Here is a 24419-nt window from a genome sequence, read left to right on the forward strand (position 1 = left end):
GAAATCACTTGTTTAAAAGTAAAAAAGTAGCTTATTTAAAATGTACTCAGAGTAAAAGTTACTTAGTTATTTTTATCTATTTTGTCTGAATGACCGTCTGTCTGTCTGTCTGTCTGTTTGTCTGTCTGTCTGTCTGTCTGTCTGTCTGTCTGTCTGTTTGTCTGTCTGTCTGTCTGTCTGTCTGTCTGTCTGTCTGTCTGTCTGTCTGTCTGTCTGTCTGTTTGTCGCTTTGGATCTGTCATTCACCTTCGTTGAATCTCAAAGCATTGTACAGCTGATGGTGGTTTGATCTGCTTGCTTGTCATCCAGAGAGGTCTGATGATCAAGATTCAACATTTGTATTGTCACTCTGTTGTACAAGTTCACACACGTGTGACATTCTTATGCTGTGGACTCCATTACAGACAAGGTGCAGAAGATAAATAGGTACAAAATCACAGCAAACAACAAATAGAGCACACAATCACAACACAACGATAGGGCAATATAGCTAAATAGCACATAATGTAAAAGGTGTATCTAAGGCAGTTGAGGTAAACAATAAAGTAAGAAAGGTAAGATAAAAGTGATAGGTATTGAAATAGAATAAGATAGAATAGATATAAAGTGTCCAGTGTCCAAAAGTGTCCACTTTTCAGTGTGCAAATGTCAATAATACAGGTGTTTGTGTTATTTATTGAGGAGTCTCGTTGCCTGCAGGAAGAAACTATTCCACAGACGTTTGTGCTTTCAGGACCCTGTATCTTCTCCCTGAGGGCAACATGGAGAACAAGCTGTAGGTGGTTCGTGTGCTTGATGATCTTCTGGGACCTCCTGAGGCACCACTGATTGTACAGTTCCTGCAGTTTTGGCAGTTCACATCCTGTCACATGCCTCACTCTTCTCAGTGCCTTGTGGTCCATGGTGGAACAGTTCCTGTTTCATGTACAGTGCTTCCCCTCCCTCCATAGCGAGCAGTAGGTTTTATAGGTGATTCATATGCAAATTAGCACCATGTCATAATATTATGCCCACTTCTGTCAGCTTTTTGAGCAGCCAATAGCTACTCCCCTTGGCAACAGTTGTTATAATAATGGTAATGAATGCCAGCGTTGACAGAAAGTCTAGAGGCCATAGGTCACATAGATAATGGGGTGGTGAGAGCGTGGAGGATTTTGTAAGTGATGAGGGACTTGACCAGGAGCCAGTGGAGGTGGATGAGGGTGGAGGTGATGTCTGCCAGGGCTTGGTGCAGGAGAGAACCCTCAACCTGGCAGCTGAGTTCTGCACATGGAGCCTGTCCAGGGCTTTGCTGGGTACCCTGGACAGGACTCCAGATGGGGGGTCTCTGCTACAGTAAAGTAAAGTAAAGTAAAGTAAAGTAAAGCACATCCACTTGATTAGCAGCTGCAGGACAAACAAATAATCAGTAACCAGTCAACAACCTTCTTCAGAATGAATCATTCATTCTGAAGAAGGCTGTTTGTGACCATAACAATATAATAAAGCTATTGGAGAAGTCTCCAGCAGTGTGTGGATCTAACTCTTCTACTGTCTCTGCCACAGGGTCACGGGGTCAGAGAGAGATGACCGGAGTTAGGAAATGTTTTTGAGCTGATAGAAGGCAGGTTTTGTGATGATTTGATGTGTGACTGATAGGAGGGGGTGAAGAAAGTAACTTTAGTCAGGCTCAGCCACATGAGTGTGTGTGTGTGTGTGTGTGTGTGTGTGTGTGTGTGTGTGTGTGTGTGTGTGTGTGTGTGTGTGTGTGTTTGTGTGTGTGTGTGTGTGTGTGTGTGTGTGTGTGTGTGTGTGTGTTTGTGTGTGTGTGTGTGTGTGTGTGTGTGTGTGTGTGTGTGTGTGTGTGTGTGTGTGTGTTTGTGTGTGTGTGTGTGTGTGTGTGTGTGTGTGTGTGTGTGTGTGTGTGTGTGTGTGTGTGTGTGTGTGTGTGTGTGTGTGTGTGTGTGTGTGTGTGTGTGTGTGTGTGTGTGTGTGTGATGAGCTCAGGTGAGGATGGGAGCGTCCACGCTAGGCTTCATATATCACAGCATCATCATATCCACATTGTTTTAGAGGAGGGAACATATTTTATTTAATCTCTTTTAATTTACATCCAATTTCTATGCTGTTAATAATCAAACTAAATTTGCTCCTTCATGTTATTTCCAGTCTCCTGGGTTCATGTGAAAATGCAGATGAAAACATGGACACCACACAGGCTGTTGACCAGGTGCAAGAGGACATCATCTCACCCCGTCACTTTTCAACATGCAGAGTAGATCAACAGACTCCTATAGATCCCACGTGTCAAATCAACACCACAGGAGTGTGACAATGACACAAACCGTTTGCCAGTAAGGGTGTTGTGATCTTTGACATCAGAGACCAGGGTTCGATTCAAAGTCATTTCAACCATCAGTCACATTTAACTTTTTGTTATTTAAGCTGAACTGAAGCCGATCATTTGTCTAACCTTAACCAAGTAGTTTCATGCCTAAATAAATCAAACTGTAACAGAGGTTTTTGGCTATGGTCTTGATGGAAAAGGCTCCCCTGTGTGTTCAGAAGTGAAGCCAAGGTGAGAAATAGACAACATAGAGAGGACACGCTATGTTGTGAATAATGAGAATGTGTTGAGATGATGGAGCTTCTAAACTGTGAACACTGTGTGGACTCTTAGTCTAAAGCCTCTTGTGTCATAACTCTGTGTTTGTCTTTTCTTTTCATGTTTTATTGTTTTGAACTATTTTCTTCTCTTAGTTGAACTATTTGACTCTTGTGAAGCCCTTTGTCTCTTTGCTCTGTGAAAACTGCTGTATGAATAAACTTACTTAGTACAAGTGTAACAGTAGACACAATAGACACTGTGGTCTGTTCAGGTTCCGACTCTGAACCTCAGAGTTTCTGTTCCAGGTTGTTCTTCTGCTTCTCTCATGCTGCCTTCATGTAAACAGGACTTTACCATCTTAACCACCACACAGAGTGACTAGGAGCAGCCGGCCAAGTCCTGAATACGAGTCGATCATAGAAACAAGTTAATCAGATCTCATCACTTCTTCTCTTCTAGTTTATTTCCCTGCAGGCAGCAGCTGGTGGTGTGTTCTAATTTATTTGAACATGTCAACCTGAACTCATCTCTCACTCTAACACCAGCTGAACTCACAGTATACTATGTGTGATACATTTAGCAGGGTAGAGTTTACAAGCAGCACCTGAAGGCAGCAGCGTCTTGGAAAGTCCTGACTACTTTCACTTCCATGTCCTGTCCAGTCAGCAGTTAATCAGAAACAAGCTTGTGGTTGTTTATCTGTTGCTAGAGGCAACATGTTGGATTCAACAGCAGCAGAGTGAGGAGCTCAGATGTCCCCTGGTGGTTTATTATGGTTTAGATCAGTGATTCTCAACCTTTTTCATATCAAGGAGCCCTAGTTTAGTCCACATTAGAACCACAGAAACCCATTCGATAAGATTCTGTCTCTTGTACTAAAATCTGAGCATTTTATTTTTTATTGCTAGATATGATTTTGTCCATAATTGTTAATGTTTCAAGATATTAAATCATGGCTAAAAGAGCAACAACAATGTTCTTCTCACACCTACTACCCCTGTAGACATAACTGCATTTTGTATTTGTGGATGAATCAATGAATGAATGAATGAATGAACGATCAATCAATGATTTGATGTGTAACTGATAGGAGAGACCAATGAACTGACTTTAGACAGGCTCTGCCTCAGGAATGTGTGTGTGTGTGTGTGTGTGTGTGTGTGTGTGTGTGTGTGTGTGTGTGTGTGTGTGGCACAGGTCCAGACGGCCTCACAGGTGGGCAGTGTGTACTTGGGACATGTAGATTCGGCCATGATGAGTGATGTGAGCCAAGGTGAGGATGGGAGCGTCCACGCTATGCTTCATATATCACAGCATATCATATCATATCATATCATATCATCATATTTACGTTGTTTTAGGGGGGGGGGGATATTTCATCTCTTTCAATTTACATCCAATTTCTAGGCTGTTAATAATCAAAATGAATTTTGATCTTCACGTAAACAGGACTTTACGACTCTCACCACACAGAGTGAGGAGCAGCCATAGCCGAGTCCTGAATACGAGTCAATCAGAAACAAGTTAGTCAGATCTCAGCACCTATTCTCTTCTAGTTTATTTCCCAGCAGTCAGCAGATGGTGGTATGTTCTAACATGTTGAGACATACAACACACGATCATTTAACATGTCCAGTCAAGCTGCAGCACCTGAACTAATCTCTCACTCTAACAGCTCAACTCACCGTATATATGTGATACATTTTAACAGGGGTAGAGTTTACGAGCAGCACCTGAAGGCAGCAGCATCTCTGGAAAGCCCCGACTCTTTACTTACTTTCACTTCCAGTCCAGTCAGCAGCCAATCAGAAACACAGTTGGTGCTGGTTGTGTTTGCAAGAGGCAGCATGTTGGATTCAACAGCAGCAGAGTGAGGAGCTCAGACGCCCCCTGGTGGTTTATTATGGTTTACATCAGTGATTCTCAACCTTTTTCATATCAAGGACCCCTAGTTTAGTCCACATTAGAATCACAGAAACCCATTTAAGATTCTGTCTCTTGTACCAAAATCGGAGCATATTTTTATTGCTATATATTATTTTGTCCTTCATTGTGAATGTTTCAAGGTATTAAATCATGGCTAAAAGAGAAACAACAATGCTCTCACACCTACTACCTCTGTAGACATAACTGTATTTTGTGTAGATGTATTTTTGTGTATGTATCAATCAATACATTTTATATTTACATAGCACCAAATCACAACAAGAGTTACAGTGGACTCTTTGGTAACGCTTTATAATACAGCCCTCACATTACCCTGTAAGTACATGGTAACAACATCTGTACTTACAGGGTAAGTATGGGGTACAAGAAGTGAATGTACCCTGTAAGTACAGGGTAGCAAATCTGTACTTACAGGGTAAGTACAGGGCACCCCACCTGTACTTACAGCATAAGTACGGGGTAGAACATGTGAATTTACTCTGTAAGTACACGGTACAAAATCAGTACAGGGTACCACACCTGTACTTGCAGGGTAAGTACGGGGTACAAGATGTGAATTTACCCTGTAACTACAGGGTACCAAATCTGTACTTACAGGGTAAGATACGGGGTACCACACCTGTACTTACAGGATAAGTACGGGGGTACCACACCTGTACTTATAGGGTAAGTAAGGAGTACAATAAGTGAATTTACCCTGTAAGTACAGGGTACAAAATCTGTACAAGGTACCAAACCTGTACTTACAGGGTAAGTACGGGGTACAAGATGTGAATTTACCCTGTAACTACAGGGTACCAAATCTGTACTTACAGGGTAAGTACGGGGTACCACACCTGTACTTACAGGATAAGTACGGGGTACCACACCTGTACTTACAGGGTAAGTACGGAGTACAAGAAGTGAATTTACCCTGTAAGTCCAGGGTACAAAATCTGTACAAGGTACCAAACCTGTACTTACAGGGTAAGTACGGGGTACCACACCGACACCTGTAAGTACGGGGTACAAGAAGTGAATTTACCCTGTAAGTACCGAGCAAACATCCACCGAAGATACCATAGCCATAGCTCTACTACACTGCACTGGGCCATCTGGAGCAGCAGAGGAGCTATGTGAGATTGTTCTTCGTGGACTACAGATCGGCTTTGGACACCATCACCCCTGACATTCTGATCTCTAAGCTGTCAAACTTGGGCCTCCCCTCACTCACCTGTTCCTGGATAAAGGACTTCCTGACCAACCGCCCCCAGATGGTGAAACTTGGCTCCCACTTCTCTTCCACCCGCACATTCAGTACCGGCTCTCCTCCGGGCCGGGTGCTGAGCCCCCTGCTCTTCAACCTCTCTACACACATGACTGTATCCCTGCCCACCCAGGTAACACCATTGTCAAATTTGCAGACGACACCACAGTGATTGGGCTGATCTCAGGTGGTGATGAGACCAACTACAGGAACTGACAGCGTGGTGTACGTACAGCAAACAACCTGGTACTGAACACCACAAAAACAAAAGAAATCATCATCGACTTCAGGAAGAACAGGAGTTACAGGCCTGACGTCGCCCCCCTCTACATCAACATGGACTGTGTAGAGACGGCCCACACCTTCAGATATCTCAGCACCCTCATCTCTGCTGACTTATCCTGGTCTGCAAACACCACAGCAGTCATCACGAAGGCCCAGCAGCGTCTACACTTCCTGAGGGGGCTCAGGAGGAACAACCTGGATGGAGAGCTGCTGGAGACCTTCTACAGATTCTGCATCGAGAACCTGCCTGACGTACTGCATCTCAGTGTGGTACACCAGCTGCACTGAAGCAGACAGGAAAAGGCTACAGATGGTTTTAAAGCACAGAGAATCATCGGCCGCCCTCTCCCCTCCCTGAACGACATCTACAACTCTCGTTGCCTAAACAGGGCGAGAAACATTGTAAAGGAGGACAATTCTCATCCCAGTCATCAGCTGTTCAACCTGCTGTCCTCAGGGAGGCGCTAGAGATGCATCAGAAGAACAAACAGACTCAAGGACAGTTTCTTCCCTAAAGCCGTAACCATGTTGAATGCAAACATGCACTAACCCACCTGCCGACAGTGCAATACTTTATATATATATATATATATATACATGTATATATATGATTGTACTGATTACAATGTCTGGTGTTTTGCCAAAAAGTGAAAACTGCAAACAAGTGATTAACGTTAGCTGCTCAATAGGTCCAGATTGCTCCCTGTCACCATATTCAGTGTTCCACAAGGCTCAGTTCTCTGCCCCATCCTGGTTACCCTCTCCATGCTCCCTCATGGTTGGAATAATAAGCCAATGTTAAATGTTGGCTTTCAAAGTTTTGCTTTTTTTTATTTATTTTTTGCTGCTGAGTTTCTTATAGAGAGGCAAAGTGGAACATCACTTCCTGCTTCACTGTACCAGAGATTTTCATCCGCCATTTATTTTCCCATAAACATTTCGTAAAATGCTTATAAAATAGTTGTACTTCGTCGAACCAAACGGTTCAGCTTACGCTATAATCGGGAGATTATATTTCGGAGCCGAAATTGTAACATAGCAACGTTGGTCCACAAACTTAGTTTTCTTTGGGAGAACTTGTTTATTTTGTATGTATCCAATTTCCTGATTAGATCAAATGCATTGTTTTTTTAAAGATGTATTCTGTGTTGGCTGTGAAACTGTGATTGCATTAAAAAAAGGTTCCTAAGTATTTAAACTCTTCTACTGTTTTAACAGACATGCATTGCGGTGACTCGCAATAACCAGCTCCCTAGTCTTCTTTTTTTTTAAAGATTGTTTTTGGGGTATTTTGCCTTTATTTATTTTTATATAGGACAGTAGGCAGGGAGAGAGAGAGGGGATGACATGCGGCAAGGGACCGCAAGTCAGATTCGAACCCGGGCCGCAGCGGCCCTTCATGGTATGCGTGCTACCAGCTGAGCTACGAAATATGTAGATTGATTAGCTGTGTCCCCTGTCTTCATAAGGCCAGCTAGCATCATCATCATCAGCATATTTATACAATTGGCATATTGCATTCATATACTGTAATGTGCATTGCATTAGTGTACAAAGAAAATAAAACAGAAGAAAGGACGCAACCTTTTTATTCAGGATAACTGTCTCAGAAGTGATACCACTGAACCTCACTCTCTGTGGTCGATCTGAAAGGAACTGGTATGATATGGCAATTTGTGTTGATGTCACAAAGCCTTTTAATCAAAGTGTGTTTCTGCATACAATTGAAAGCAGAACTAAAATCGATAAATAAAAGTCTGGCAAAACTGTCAGGCTAGATGTTTACTGATGGTATTCATTAATGTCAGTGTTGCGTCTCCAGCACCTCGGCCTCATCTTATATGCAAACTGAAATGGGTCGAACCATTCACTAAGGCCATGTTCAGACTACAGTAGGAGGCCAAATCTGATTTGTGAACTTTAGTGACCTATTAATGATTCTATCCAGATTGGTTTTATGAGTCTGGACACTCCAAATCTGATTTGTGTCACTTGTCCCAAACCACATATGGAGGTAGTTTCCAATCTGCTTTCGACTGATGTGATTTTAGAGCCCAGCTGTCACCGCGCTGGTCAAAAGCTCTGTAAAAATTAATGTCACCAGCACAGACTTTGCATGAAAAGAGGCATTTATGAGCAGCGTCGAGCTTTCTAACCCCGACGTCAAGAAGCTATGAACCCTTCTTCTCAAGTAGGTGGCTTTCAAATGTTTCTGTGACACTTGTAAATACGTGCGTAACGCTGATTTAGACAGCTTGGGAGTGTTATATATTGACGTGACTCGGACACCGCTTAGACAACAACTGACGTTTATTCACCAACCTGGATGTATATACATTCTTATACGTCATCATGACGTCATACGCACTGTCGACGCTACGCATATTCACACAATATGTTGCATCCCCCTTCTTAAGATAATTTTTTTCACAACAGTAATTTACCAAATAATGTCTCTAGTTATGCCCTTATTACAGTGCAATAACAATGCAATAAACAACAAAATCTTAACTTCTTGCACTGCATTCTACTTCATCTTCCATATTAACAGATTTTTTTTTCTTGCGTTCAAACTTTTTTTTTCTTTTTCTTTTATTATTGAACAATAAATTATTTTATTTCCCCTTTGAACCTGTAACATGTGACCTTATGATAGACTATATGAGATTGTACACCTAGGGCCCTATTCTCCCACAGGCCTTCGGCGCTAAAACGGGCCTTAACCGCAAAAAAACGTGCCTTGCGCCTGTTTTGGGACGATATCAATATGGCTTTACGCTGCCAAATGCGCTTTAGGCCGAATGGGCGTGGCGCAGTCCCAGAATGGGCCAAAGTGGGCGTGTCGGCCTTAAATCTCGGCGTACTGATATCTTCGCACCTGGCGTAAATTTAGCGCTTTGCGCCTTTGAAAACCAGGCCTATTCAGTGCGCCAGTGCTCTTCTGCCTCTCCCCTGTCACCCTTCTCTGTCTCTCTCTGAAACCAGGCCTATTAGTCTAGTAGGAACAGGGGGTCCCCGCGCACCCGAAAGATATATTTTTCTAACATAGATTTTTGTACTCCTCAAGGTGTCTAATAAACAAATTTTGTTGTTACCCCGTTGAAATAGTGTCCCATGGGTCCGTTTGGCGGCCATCTTTGCGGGCATATTGCGATGTCTGATGAAAATGGATAAGGGTCATAACTTTTGAACTAGACGTCATACAGAGACAAATGACACCACTTTTCTGTATGATTTCTGCATGAGGAATTGATTGAGAGGGTTGTTTTAATGATTTTAACAGGTTTGGTATAGTAAAACTCAAAAACATTTGAAAAAAGTGTCTAATTCACTCTCAAAATCTTGCAAAAAAAATCTATCTACATATTAATCCATGGGCCAGAAGGGTTGGGAATAATGCTCATATTGATTTTTGGCAAGGTATACATCTCTAGAGTTAGAAAATATGTGAGAGCATTGCACCAATGGTAGCTAAATGTGCGTTATCACTCGATTTATAACACCATGCAAAACATAATAGTTGTGGGACTTTTAGGGACATTTGAGGCTAAGTTCATGCAAATCAAGTCTAAAAGCACCAGATTTTGCCCAGAATTAGCCCAGGGCATGCTTTAACAATTGAGCCAGAGTGCCCGAGCCGGTGACCCCCGGGGTCACCATGGTGGCCAGATCCAATATGACCACTGTCCGAAAAAGATTTTGGCTATAACTTTTGAAAGAGATGAGCTAGAAATACAGACTTGGTGTCTGTATATTTTCACGCCAACAGAAGTGAATATAAAGTTATGGAATATTACAGTAATCATGTACAGTAAATATGGACAGAGCTTCATAATCAATTATACAGATACTATGATAAATATAGAACTACTAAATATATAATGATGACATGGGAGACTTTTCCCAAGGATCTTTCATGTGATGCTGACACAACACAAACAAACATAAGGAGAGTCTCAGCTACAATAACAAAGTGATAGAGTGCTTCCCAAAGATTTATTGTAGGAAAAGACATCTCACTCCAGTAGATATATGAGAATCTAACACTCAGAAAACCTTAAAGCAGATAACATCTTGAAGCAGTTGATGTGATTTCACAGATGAAGTTAAAGGACTGAAGCCTTTCATCTGACTCAGTTTGAGGAAGTTAGTCGCTGGAAAAAAATTATGTCACACAGGAAGGCGAAGCCTCAAGTCACAAATACATTCGACTCGAGTGACACTCAAATACACGTCATGCGACATACATGTGCTGTATGTCATGCTACATATGATATGTGTGCTGTATGTCATGCTACTGTACATATGATATGTGTGCTGTATACACTATGTGCCGTACATCACATTGTCACACACATTTTCGCTGCCAACTCCGTCAGGACTTTTCCCCCAAATTTGTTCGACGTCTACTTTTTGAGGCTTATAATTAGTCACATAAGACCCTAAATTACATAGTTGGATGGTTTTGGTGCATTTTGCTTGCCAGGGTCTTTAAGTTCCTCCACCAATTTGAAAATGTTGCTGCATTTGGTTCTGATTAGGCAACTAAAACAAGTTGGTTAAGGTTAGGGTTATGATTTGGGTTAAGTATGTGCCATACATCATGTATATTACATTAGCACAGTACATAGACTATATGTATATCACCAAACATGTATGTGTTAGATCATGTGTCACAGCACATGTGCAGTGTTTCACAGAAGGCTTGAAGCAGAAACAGCAGCTCCTCCTCTCCAGCAGGTGGCAGCACTGAAAACAAAAGAAAGCAGGGTGAGTTCCCCGCTGACTTTTTCTTCCAGGAGACAAACAACAGGACTCCTACTATCAATGATTCCTACCTCAGTTAGTGGGAACCAGAACCCGACCTGATTTAAAACAAGAGAAGAAGAGACTGCTGTTATTTAGTCATTATTACGTTATTGTTCTGTAAAGTCTGAAGTGGTCTGAACTGGTCTCAAGTGATCTGAAGTGGTCTGAACATGGTCTGAAGTGGTCTAAACTGGTCTGAAGTGGTCTAGTGCAGTGGTTCTCAAAGTTTTTCACATGAAGGACACCTAAACTAACAAGGATTAGACCACGGACCCCCATTTGATAGGATTTTGTCCAACCGTCCCCCATATGATAATAAGATTGATTGATGTTTTATTACAGAAAGTGTATAAAACCCATGACCAAAACAGTCATTGTGTTACTTATGAATGGAATTATAGCGCAAACAAATTACCCCCCTTTTGGCTGGGGACCCCCTGGAACCCTCCCAAGGACCTTTGGGGGTCCCCGGACCCCATTTGAGAACCACTGGTCTAGTGGACTGACCTTGGGCTTAATACATCTTGAATCTCTCTTGGGCCTTCCACCTGTAGAAGATGAATCCAGCCAGAGCAAAGATGAGACCCAGAGCCAGTCCCGAGGCTCCGATGGCCATCTCGTTTCTCTCAGACTCAGGCATGGAGGGATCTGTGGAGACATTGAGATGGTTGATTTCAGACAGTCCAGTGTAACTCAATCTGACTGGCTTGTCCAAGGAGGCGTGTTTTAGCTGGTGACTGTGTGGACACGGCTCAGTAACAAGATTCACTTTTATTACTGTGATGACTTCATACCTCAGCCCCACTGAGTGCTTTGATTTTGTAAAATAACTCACACATTCCACTAGTGACTAGAGGGACAAGAGGCGGACTGATAACTTTACCTGTAGTCCAATTATATGAAGAGGGCTGTATTTTACAGGGTGATAGTAACGTGGAACAGTCTTCCAGGTGATGTTTCTTACATCAAAGGAAAGGCTGGTTTTAAAAGGAAACTTATACTCCACATACACTCATACATACATACATACATAGCCTACATACAGTACATACATACATACATACATACATACATACATACATACACTCATACATACATACATACATACATACATACATACATACTGTACATACATATGTGTATATATACACTCATACATAAAATACAATTTTATTCGGCAGGCTAGCTTGAGTACTTGCGGACCTTGCTACATCTGGTTCTAAATGATCTTTTATCTTGTTTTATTCTCTCTTTTTCTCATGTGATACATGTTTTTTGTGATAGATGTTTTTTAGTATATTCTATTTGTGTATTCTTTCTTATGTGATACATGTTTTGTGTATTGTGTATTCTATTGCATTGTCTGTTATGTAATGTATATATTTTCTTGGACCCCAGGAAGACTAGCGGTCGTGTAGGCGTCAGCTAATGTGGATCTGTTTTAATAAACAAATAAACAAATACTGATCAGTAATATCTGATCACTGATATGACAGATTAGGATGAATAATAGGATTATTAATTATAAGTGTTATAGTGACACAGTAATGTCACACAGTACAATCCAATGGGAGGCTAAAGAAGAGTGATATGCCAGAATCTGACCTGCATGCACTACATGAGTCTCTGATTAAAGTGTCACAGTTTACAAATACAGAGGCATTTAACTTTCAAATTCTTTGTAGTGACGTTGATGCCCTTAGACCCCCTAGTGGCGACAGGTGGTAGACCCGGTGTGACTGGTGTTGATGAGGGAAACAACACTGGTGTCAAAATGGTAGCCTCCTGTGACAACTCTTAGTGAGTGTGCAGCAGTGATACTCAACTTGTGGCCCGGGGGCCAGATGCAGCCCGTGATACGGTGCCAAGTGGCCCCCTGGCCATTTTCTAATTCACAATGAAAACTATAAAGTTCGACTGAGCTCCAGATAAATTCTCAAATATCACCACCTGCTCACCACCCAGGTACTTCAATGTACTATTCTAACTTAAAGGAGGACTTACCCCCTAGATATGTATTAGAACAGTAATTTGTGAAAAAAGTGTTTTGGAGGTAAGTTCTCCTTTAACTTAACCTATCCTGTGGCTGTGTGCACCAAATTGTCAGACTAAACTCCGGCTGACACCCCAAATACCTACAATCCACTACAGAAAAATTAATATTATTAATGATCAATAAACTAATTAACAGAGATGCTCACAAGTCATTTTTTGCAAGTGTAAGTCAAGTCTCAATTCTTTGAGCTCAAGTCCAAGTCAAGTCTTAAGTCTCTTATGGATGAGCATTCTATCATCTGCTGCATGCCATCCGGTCTGCTACACTGCATAGCTAAAACCAAGGAATTCAAAGCATGTACTGTATTATCCTCACGCCTTTATCTATTAGCATACAGCAGCAGCATTGATTGGACGACATCAGTATAGATTTCCTTGATGTTAATGCACCAAAAGTATTAAATAAAAAAATTAAGATTGTTCATAAGTCCCAAAACTCAAGTCCAAGTCAAGTCTCAAGTCTTTGAGGACGAGTCTCAAGTCACTGTGAGTGAGACTTAAGTGCGACTCAAGTCCAAGTCCCAAGTCCAAGTCCCAAGTCCAAGTCCCAAGTCCAAGTCCCCATCTCTGCTAATTAATGATTATTAGTTTGTTTATTAACTGGCCCCTGGCCTCCTGTCATTTTGTAAAAGTGGTCTCCGGGCAAAGCAAGTTAGTTGAGTATCCCTGGTGTACAGTATGAAGAACCAAGATGACAAGACACACAGGCAGACAGGCAGACAAACAGGCAGACAGGCAGACAGACAGGCAGGCATGCAGACAGACAGACAGACAGACAGGCAGACAAACAGGCAGACAGACAGACAGGCTGGCAGGCAGGCAGGCAGGCATGCAGACAGACAGACAGACAGACAGACAGACAGGAAGGCAGACAGACAGGCAGGCAGACAAACAGGTAGGCATGCAGACAGACAGACAGACAGACAGACGGACGGACGGACGGACGGACGGACAGACAGACAGACAGACAGACAGACAGACAGACAGACAGACAGACAGACGGACGGACGGACGGACGGACAGACAGACGGATGGACAGACAGACGGACAGATGGACGGACAGACAGACAGACAGACAGACAGGCAGACAGGCAGACAGACAGACAGACAGACAGACAGACAGACAGAGAGGCAGACAGACAGACAGACAGACAGACAGACATACAGACAGACAGACAGACAGACAGACAGACAGACAGACAGACAGACAGACAGACAGACAGACAGACAGACAGACAGACAGATAGTTACCCCAGTCCTTGATAACAGGCTCGAACAGGCTGGGGTGCTTCACGATGCAGGAGATCTTCTCTCCAGACCTGTTCAACACACACACACACACACACACACACACACACACACACACACACACACACACACACACACACACACACACACACACACACACACACACACACACATTCTGCTGGAAGTATAAACATATATTGTTGCCACCGATGGAATATGATCATGGTCGGTCGCAGCAACCACCATAAATCTCTGTATTATAAACTGCCCTTAATAACTAACAAACTAAATCATCACAGATTAATAAAATAAATTGCACATTTCTCTCTAGAAATGTATCAAAACACATTTTAATTCCGAAACTCTCTTCGGACATTGCATTTCCACTGGTACTCGATGGAATGTCCTGAAACACCTGAGTGTGTACTCCAGCGGATCTGGACTCACCTGGGGGTGTACTCCAGATGGATCTAGACCAGTGGTGACCAATTTGGGGCGCACTGTTTGTTTTGGCCCGCCACGGATTTGGGAGTTTTTTTTTTCCTTTCTTTTTTTTAACTCTCCCCCCCCCCCCGATTTTTTATCCCATATTTTATCCCCCATTAGTGCTAACTTCATTTATTTATCCTGGTTGCTACTCCATTCTCTGCCGATCTGGGGAGAGCCGAAACTGGCTCCATGCTTCCTCCGAGACATGGGCAGTTAGCCAGCCGCTTCTTTTCACCTGCCAGGGGAAGCTTCACCGGTAGGACATAGCACGTGGGAGGTTCACGCTATTCCAACCAGTTCCCCTCCCTCTGAACAGGCGCCTTCAACGACCAGAGGAGGAACCACATTAGCAACCAGGATATTGCATGTTTTTGTCAAATTGTCATGGCAAATTGTTTACAAAAGATGGACAATAAAGCTGATTTTCAAAGTACCTTGAGGATTTTTCAAGTTGTGAATTAAGTCAAATTTATCTCTTGATTACAAAGGTGGAAAATACAACTGTTTTTAACGGGGTGTTTACTGATTAAATGTTTAAGTTGTTGATGTTTTTTTAAATATATATAACCAATTGCAAATTATTACAATTACCAAACAGATAAAAAGTAGATTATTATATTCAAATGTTATTTTAGATTTAGAATGTTAGAATTTTCTATAAAACACAATACATTTTAATGTAATTCCACAACGTTTATTTTTGGCCCTCGGCCCTCCACCCAGATTGAGTTTTGGCCCTTCATGAGAAAGAATTTGGGCACCCCTGATCTAGACTCACCTGGATGTCTACCCTACAGTGATCTATAAACACCTGGGTGTCTAGCCTACATGTGGATCTGGACTCACCTGGGTGTGTACTCCAGGTGGATCTGCAGGACTCACAAAGGTGGATCTGCACTCACCTGGGTGTGTACTCCAGGTAGGAGTGGAACTGGGAGTACCAATCGCCGTCGACCATCTCTTCAGTGGAAGAGACATCAGAGGTGACTTCCTCGTCGTCTCTCAGCCAAGTCACATCGATTTGTTTTGGGTAGAAGTCGTAGGCGCTGCACATCAGCATGGCTGTGTGTCTCCCACCATCGGGCGTCACTGACCTCAGCGTGACAGAGGGTTTCACTGCAGGACACAGTGTTAGTGTTATCATCTTCATCATCATCATCATCATTATTATTATTATCATTATTGTTGTTCTTATTATTATTAATGTTGTTGTTGTTGTTGGTGGTAGTAATAGTAGTAACTGCAGTAGTATTACACAGAAACAGTACACTAATACCACAATAATACTCCTAGTTGCAGCATCAGTGCTTTGCCCCCAGATGGCGTCACTGAGCTCCGTCTGGTTCAGAGTTTATCCGAACCAGAATCAGAATCACTTTTATTGCCACACTATGCAAAATTACATAGGGAATTTGTCTTTAATGACAAAATGAATTTAAATTGTGAAGACATTTGATATAGGCTATAGACATTTAATTTTCCTGTAATCATATTTACATTTTTCTTTCAAGTGAATATTTCCATAGATGCATACTGTCAAAAATATTTCAGTGTGGTGAATTGTAGACACAATTTTACATTTTATGATGACTGATCAATAGATAAGCTATAAACCAATACAGATGTTTAATCGAAGGTTGACAGCAGATACACGCATAGAACGATTTCATATAGACTGCATCTACATGTGAAAAAAACTCAAAATGAAACAGTAAAAACATTTAAATCTGACGGAAAGGTTTGTAAGTGTGGAAATGTAGAATGAAAGTAGTTGTTTATGTGTTAATGTGTTTATTATTATGACTGAGATTAATTTGATGTGTTTATTGACGAGAGCAGCAGCTCACCTGTCTTAGACAGAACAACTTGGTAGTCATTGTCAGCGTTGGGTTTGCAGAAGCTGTACTTGGCCAGCGTCCTCCTCCTGATCTCTGCAGGATTGTTGTTGAAGGCCTCTGCGTTCTTCAGCCCCTGCTCAGTGTAGCCGACAAACTTCCCCACACTGCTGCTGAACCTGACGTCCTCAACCTTGTTGTAATAGTGAGAGTAAATGTACTCTATGTCCTTCAGCTCAGTGGAGTTGAACACACAACGGCTCACCGTATATTCCTCAAATCCATCTGGAGATCAAAGACAAAGTCTGTTTAGTCTCACAGATGTAAATATAATTTATATTCCAACTGAAGAGTATTATCTCTGAGCTAGTTATTGATCAGTTCAGGTATTGATGTATTGATCCTACCTGCTCCATACAGACTGATGAAGAAGAGGGAGAAGAGCAGAACAGATGAAGCCATGTCCCTCTTTTGAGTTCACTAACTGACAGACTCAACCTGAGTCCTGCTATAAAAACCAATGTAGGAGCCACACACTGGTCACATGACCAGCATCACCTGTTGCCAGGCAGACAGTCCGGCCTAAAGGCTGCTGGTGGCAGAGAGTAGCCTGGTATCTAGACCCATATGAATCACAGTTGTCACTCTTCATACATCTGGACCTATGCCCATGCACAATGTTTTGGGGCTTTTTGGTGGTCCAGGGGGGTCCACTCAGTCCGGTCTCAGTGCACTTGGGTCAGGAGAAATCCAGGTTCAGGCAGATCCAGCCTATTCATTAGTCACATACACTGTGGAGGCGGTAGGTGAGGGCGAGGGCGAGGGAGAGGTCACAGTAATGCTTTAGAACACAGCCCGCAAAAATAACCATGTAAGTACAGGGTAACAAGATCTGTGTTGTACCCTGTACTTACAGGGTACTTACGGGGTACAAGGTGTTTTTCCCTGTAGTGGACCAAATATGTACTTACAGGGTACTTAAGGGGTACAATGTGTTGTACCCTGTACCTACAGGGTACTTACAGGGTACAAGGTGTTGTTCCCTGTAGTGGACCAATTATGTACTTACAGGGTACTTACGGGGTACAAGTTGTTGTACCCCGTACTTACAGGTCAAGGTGTTGTTCCCTGTAGTCACTACAGTGTAGTGGACCAATTATGTACTTACAGTTTACTTATGGGGTACAAGGTGTTGTACCCTGTATTTACAGGGTACTTATAGGGTACAGGGTGTTTTTCCCTGTACTGGACCAAATATGTACTTACAGCGTACTTAAGGGGTACAATGTGTTGTACCCCATACTTACAGGGTACAAGGTGTTTTTCCCTGTACTGGACCAAATATGTACTTACAGGGTACTGTTGGGGATTACATTCTCTTATGGAACTATACATTAGATAAGAATATGACTTAACAGTTCTCTCCAGGTTGAAACACATTTTGACCTGTCCTGATCAAAGGCAGTCTACTCAGGAACCAGGCTGATCTAATCAGGAGCCCCCTCCTCACATCCTGAGATCAGTCAGAGGGCCAGACTAAATCTAATCAGCACCAAGATGCTGATTAAGTCATCCCTCAGGTGACTTCACACCTCTGAATGGTTCAAAGCACAGCTCACCACAGGTGGGGTCGCTCCCTCCCAGTCCTCAGACTGAAAGGAGCCGGGCCACCCCTCCCCTCGAGGGATCGGGGGGGGCCCTAAGGACACTCCCTCCCTCTTAGCAAAAGAGGGTTCGGTCGAACCTTCTAACCAGACGCCATTGGCCAATCAGGTGTACGCCCACATCCACCGATTGGTCAAACTACCACAACAAAACCGCTGCACACAGCAGAGTTCAACGAGCTACCAGAAGTTTCCAGGAGCCTCGAGAGGTCTTCAAGTCTCCATCCAGCTTCACCCGTCTTCACGGGGAGGGGGGGGGGGAAAGGGGGGGGGGGGCAGACCGTGATGGAACCCTCCACGGCTCGCTCCCTCCTTTCCTTCCCCTCCAGAGGAGAGAGTTTGGGGTTTGGGTAAGCGCTGGGAGCCGCCGCCGCCCAACCTCTCTCTCTCCTGAAGATCCGGGCATGAACCAACCAAGCTGAACGACCAAACACACCGGCATTCTGACTCAGTCTAAACCCAGCTCGTTTTATTTTGTTTAGTTAATAGTAAGTCGCAGGGAGACAAGCTCGTTTGTGCCGTTAACCAGCCTAAGTGGCTTGCGTAAATACTGGAATAGTTCTACTTAATTCCAGTATAGATATTACCCGCTAGTTTTAGTAAGTCGCAAGGAGAGAAACTCGTTTGCGCGTTTTAACCAGTGTCAGAGGTTTGTCAACGCCGCCCCACAGGGCAACCAGGAGAAAAGCCGAAAGCCCACACGAAGCGCACCGCGGCCTGAATCGAATCGGCCGCTGGGGTCCTCGAGGATCCACGCTGTTACCTTGGTTCCACGACGGAGCCCGGAGGACATTCCACTCCTCCGAGTGGAATGACGTGAGACCTTCTGGTTAAATTACCTGGGCAGAGTTGTGGTTAGATACAATTGAAATGCATTATCATGTATGTTGATTACAGTATCATGTATGTTGATGTACAATGTTTCGCACACTGTTGAATGATCTAGACGCCTAAAGGTGTTGTAGGCAGCGCTGATGAGCGCCAAGTTCGGACGAACTTGGCAGCCATCTGCGGCCACTTCCCTCTCTCTCTCTCCCTCTCACTCCCCCACTCTCTCGTCTTCCCAGCTGAGCCCGTTCTAGCCGGTCAACCGGAAGGGCTAAGCTCGGAACGGTCTGGAGGTCTCAGGACTCCCACCCGCTAGAATACAGTTAAGCTGAATTAGAGAGTTTGATTAGTCACTCACACAGAGTGACTTAGGCTAAACTGTCCCCTTTTTGGCTGACCCAGTCAGTCTAACCCGGTCTGACCAGGTCAACCCTTTCCTAAATTTGGCAGAACCGCCATTTTGAAAAAGAGGCGGTCTACACACGATCAGCCCTCATAACTCATATAATGTTTATTCATATTAGTTGTTAGCTATAGATGTGGTACATTATTAGTTGTAGAATAAATGTGATGAACTGATATTTTAATCATTGTGTTATTGGCCATTGATACTGTGATTGATTAAATCTTTTTATTACATAATTCTATGAATCTTGGTTATTATTCATGAGGTATTTTATCTGTGGAAATCTGTGACAGAAGCTTACGGACTTTGACCCTTCAATTAACTGTACAATGTACATTATATCATTATGAGACTGATATGACAATTTGTTTTGGTGTCTGAAATAGTCATAACTTGACTTTTAGACAGGTCTGTAGCCTTAACTACAGTGGTGCCCCGAATCTTACAGAGAATACAATATTTTCTGTCAAATCTAATACATTTATGAATATTAATAATTCATAATTATTAATAATCATATTTCACAACCAAACCAGCTCCTACGAGCACAACAGTACTTATAGGGTACAAGGTGTTTTTCCCTGTACTGGACCAAATATGTACTTACAGGGTACTTAAGCGGTACAATGTGTTGTACCCCATACTTACAGGGTCCAAGGTGTTGTTCCCTGTACTGGACCAATTATGTACTTACAGGGTACTTACGGGGTACAAGGTGTTGTACCCTATATTTACAGGGTACTTATGGGGTACAAGGTGTTTTTCCCTGTACTGGACCAAATATGTACTTACAGGGTAGGCCTACTCAAGGGGTACAAGGTGTTGTACCCCGTACTTACAGGGTACTTACAAGGTGTTGTTTCCTGTACCACCCTTTAGGATGCATTCAGGTCCACTGCAAAAATTGCACTGATTGAAAACTCACGGTTACATGCTGACTGTTGCTGCTTCCCACTGTCCACTTCATGACAAAGGTAATAGCTTCAGTTCTTATCAATCTAAGTTCTTTGGTGCAGAATTGTCGAAGTAGTTCGAGGATTGACACAGACAGAAACCAATCAGTTGGGACTGAAAAATATGTCACCGAATCAGCTAGGCAATCTAATAGTAGGGCGCTTTGGAGGGGTCCACGCGCACCCCCCTTAATTTTTTTTCTAGTCTGGATTTTTGGCATCCATAGGACCTCTAAAATAAAGATTTTCATGATACCAAGAAAAAAAACAGTCCAAAATGTGTTTTTTTTCATTGTTTTATTTACTCCTATGCGGGATTGCCGGCAGGAACGCCGGTGAGACTGTCTTTCAGAGGCTGTGGCATGCTTAAGGTTATCTATTCATATTATAGGGACAGACAGACAGACACACAGACAGACAGACAGACAGCCAGACAGACAGACAGCCAGACAGACAGACAGCCAGACAGACACACACAGACAGACAGACACACAGACGGTCAGACAGACAGACAGACAGCCAGACAGACATACAGACAGACAAACAGACAGACGGTCAGACAGACAGCCAGACAGACAGACAGACAGACAGGCAGACAGAGATACAGACAGACAGACAGATAGACAGACAGACAGACAGACAGACAGACAGACAGACAGACGGTCAGTCAGACAGACAGACATACAGAGTCTGTAGACAGACAGACAGACAGACAGCCAGACAGCCAGACAGCCAGACAGACAGCCAGACAGACGGTCAGACAGACAGACAGACAGACAGACAGACAGACAGGAAGACAGACAGACAGGCGGGCAGGCTGACAGAGACAGACAGGAACGCAGGTAGACAGACAGTCAGACAGCCAGACAGGAAGGCAGGTAGACAGACAGGCAGGCAGACAGGTAGACAGACAAGACAAGCAGGTAGACAGACAGGCAGGCAGACACAGTGGCGTGTCCAGACTTTTTTTACCAGGGTGGCACAAGTGGGGCACAGACTTACGAAGGGGTGGCCACGGCGCCACCCGCAAGGGCGGTGCAGAAGAAAATCTTACGTTTTTTGGACTTTTAGCAAAAAAAACACGCACTCGCTCGCACTGTGCACGCACACGGCACACGTCAGAATAGCGTTAATTTACCATGTTCGTCCCAACTAGACTACATATATCTACTTTAATTAGTAACATTACAGTGTCTTACGTTCCTGTGTTTAAAGCATAATTTAAGAGAAATAGACCCATCAATCACACAGAGTAGCACCATACAAATGTAATATAAAGCTTCCCAGTTCTACACACATAATTGACAAGTTTCAACTTTAGTTGCAATGTCTGGCAATTAACCACAATTCCATTGACATCAAGGCAATATCAAGATAACTGTTTAGGTTACTAAAGATAAATCTATTAGGATTTGACAGTATATACATACAGTACGCACACATACAGCTGGGGGCTCCTGCTGTCAAGCTGCTGGCTTGACTCATCTGACTGACAAGGAGGAGAGCTTGTTGCTGCTCTCTCCTGCAGCTCTGACTGTGACTGACTGGTAGCAGTGCTGCTGGCTGCTCTGTCCTGCTGTGCAGTTTTTAATTTCTTTGTTTTGATGGAGAAGAAATCCTCAATGTTCTGATTTCTTTTCATACTGTAATAGTCACATGAAGACATACTGTATGTCACTTTTATATATCTCTTGCACAATAGATGTCCTTGTGCATGCATGGATACATTTGACATGCTCACATCAGGCCTACAAAGTTACACAAGACAGATTTACCTAGCTAGCATTAGCATTGACAACCAAACAATGACTGACGACAGGTTTGCTCATGTTAGCAACTAGCAAGCTGAGATGAAAACACACCTGCTGCACCACATTATCACGTAGCCTAGCACACAGGTGTATTGTCCATTTACCCTGTTAGTAGCAGGCTTAGTTTTAAAGACAGGGTGAAGTTTCAAGTCTACCGTAACATGTCATGATATTTTTTTTAGCGAGGGTGCTTAATTTCAAAGTGAAAATCTCTGTGTTTGTTGGCAGGTAATGTATGTTGTCTTTCTTTAAACCACTGGCACAGTAGCTATGTCATGTGTATCAAAAAGTCTACTCACGCATGCCACAATAAATAAATAGCATATAGAACACTGATGCGGAAATATACCATGGAGGGACAGCGCTTGTGCCATATCCTAATGTTATGATACCCAGTATTGATATGTAGGATAATGTTGCCCGGCCCTGTGTGTGCATGCGTGTGTCTGTGTGTGTCCGTGCGTGTGTGTGTGTACGGGGCTCTGGTGGGTATGCTGTCTAAAAATGAAACTATGATTTCTGTTCCCTGTTTATTCCAATCTCCAGACGAAAACATCCGTTTCTATAGTAAAGTTGAGTCAAATGTATATCTGAAACCCTCCTGTCTGTGTCGTCAAACTTCCTCTTTCCTTGCAGTGTTCCATCGAAAATCCCCAGATTCTCTGAAATGTATCCGATCAATTCTCTAAAATTAGGGTCACCAAAATCACATGATTCTCGTGTTAAGGTAAACATGTTGACATGTTTCCTTTGTACTGACAAATTAAGTAAAATGTTAACATTATGTGTGTCTCTGATAGAAGTAAGGGTTATAGTAAATGTTAACAAAAGGCTAATCTGCTTGCTGGCTTATAGACTGTACAGTCCATGTTTTTATCGAGAAGGCCGGAATTGGGTGGCATTCGCCATGTTGAGGTTTACCAGAAACTTATAGCAAAAGCCTGGGGTTTTCCATCAAGTCTTATAAGATATGAAAGTTTTGCATGAAATGTGGGAGCATGCATGTTTGTGGAGAAGCAATGTCACATCTGAAAGTGTAAGTCTCCAGTTCCTGATTTAAGAGGCAGTGTCACATCTGGAAGTGAAAGCTTCCAGTTCCGGAGAACATCAGCCCTCCCCAACTGGAAAAATAGGAAAGGAGAAGTTGACTGACGGGAAATCATCGTCAGAAGACAGAGGACCACCCACTTTTGTAATTGCTTATTAACACGTTCACTGCCGTGGACGAGTTAACTCGTCAAAAAAAAAAAACTTTTACATATCCTATAAAAATATGGGAGCCACCGAACGTGTATAACCCATTCCACCGGCCCACTAAGTGGCGACAGTGCTCTCCAGACTAGAGAAAGCTGAGCAAAAACAGCAGGAAAAAGCGTGAGGAATCCATTCTCATGAGAATGGATTGGCGAAAACGCTTTCGCGCTGGGAGCTGGCGCACAACGGTGGGGGATTCCAAAAATAGACTCTGGGTGCAACACACTTTGAAACACGCAGCAGAAAGCCCAGAATCGAACGCAGCTTCATCCCGGCTCACAACCAAAACCCCAGAAACGAACGAGCCCGATCCAGACTCGCCCGACGAGCGGCCGCCAGGCAGCACAGACAGGCAGCAGAGACTCACATGTGACACACGCTGCAGAGCCACCAGAGACACACCCACGGAGGGAGGAGTTTGCGGGGTGCTGTGGGGGTGCTGTTATATTGGAGGAAATTACTGTTCAGAACTATTGTTTAGATGTCTGATGTCTCACTGATGCCAAAAATAAATGGTTAAAGTGACTGTTCTGCCTGTTCTATCGAATTTCACAAAAAGGCATTTATCTCAGCTTTCCTTTTCAGATGCTGAAACCATGCTGTATTCAACTGCTAATGCCTACATAACTACTAACTCTACAAACTAACTCTTTTAGACAGAGAAAGCACACATTCTATTAGTTCTTTTGAGATATTTTGTGTTCACAAAGTCCTAGCAGAAAATAATCCTCGGCTCTTGAAAGATGAGCCAGAATCCTCAAAAAAACCCTTGGCAGAAGCAACCTACTGTATTGGAAAAACTGTTGGCAGTGAATGTGTTAAGAGGGTCTGTGGCTATGGAAAAGGGTCAATCTCTGATGGCCGATTGATACCAGGAGAGGAGTTGACCCAGATCTGTGTATTGTATTGAGCTTTTATATTCAATGTCTGTTGTCAATTAATTCTCAGAAATAAATGTCAGATATACTGTAACAAATTGTCTCACTCTATTTTACTTCACCA

At 43.1% G+C, this 24419-nt stretch overlaps 1 protein-coding gene across 2 annotated transcripts in view; it reads right to left on the bottom strand.

Moving 5' to 3' along the window:
* The window catches only part of LOC310794586 (H-2 class II histocompatibility antigen, E-S beta chain-like), a 28910-nt gene extending 11919 nt beyond the window's left edge, over positions 1 to 16991 (bottom strand). Inside the window, exons 1-7 of one of the 2 annotated variants that reach the window (XR_014553573.1) lie at positions 16909 to 16991; positions 16514 to 16786; positions 15569 to 15782; positions 14181 to 14248; positions 11382 to 11522; positions 10904 to 10930; positions 10313 to 10814 (exon numbers count right to left, since the gene is read on the bottom strand). Coding sequence is in view for 1 of the 2 variants with exons in the window: in XM_083656567.1 (XP_083512693.1) it covers positions 11389 to 11522; positions 14181 to 14248; positions 15569 to 15782; positions 16514 to 16786; positions 16909 to 16963 (744 nt within the window). In the remaining variant the exon portion in view is untranslated. Of the gene's footprint in view, positions 1 to 10312; positions 10815 to 10903; positions 10931 to 11381; positions 11523 to 14180; positions 14249 to 15568; positions 15783 to 16513; positions 16787 to 16908 lie in introns of those variants that run through there. The other variant, XM_083656567.1, reaches the window with a different exon arrangement.
* Between the last annotated feature and the right edge of the window lie 7428 nt (positions 16992 to 24419).

The sequence above is a fragment of the Poromitra crassiceps genome (assembly GCF_964638095.1).
Source record: "Poromitra crassiceps genome assembly, chromosome: 20".
Classification (NCBI taxonomy): Eukaryota; Metazoa; Chordata; class Actinopteri; order Beryciformes; family Melamphaidae; genus Poromitra; species Poromitra crassiceps.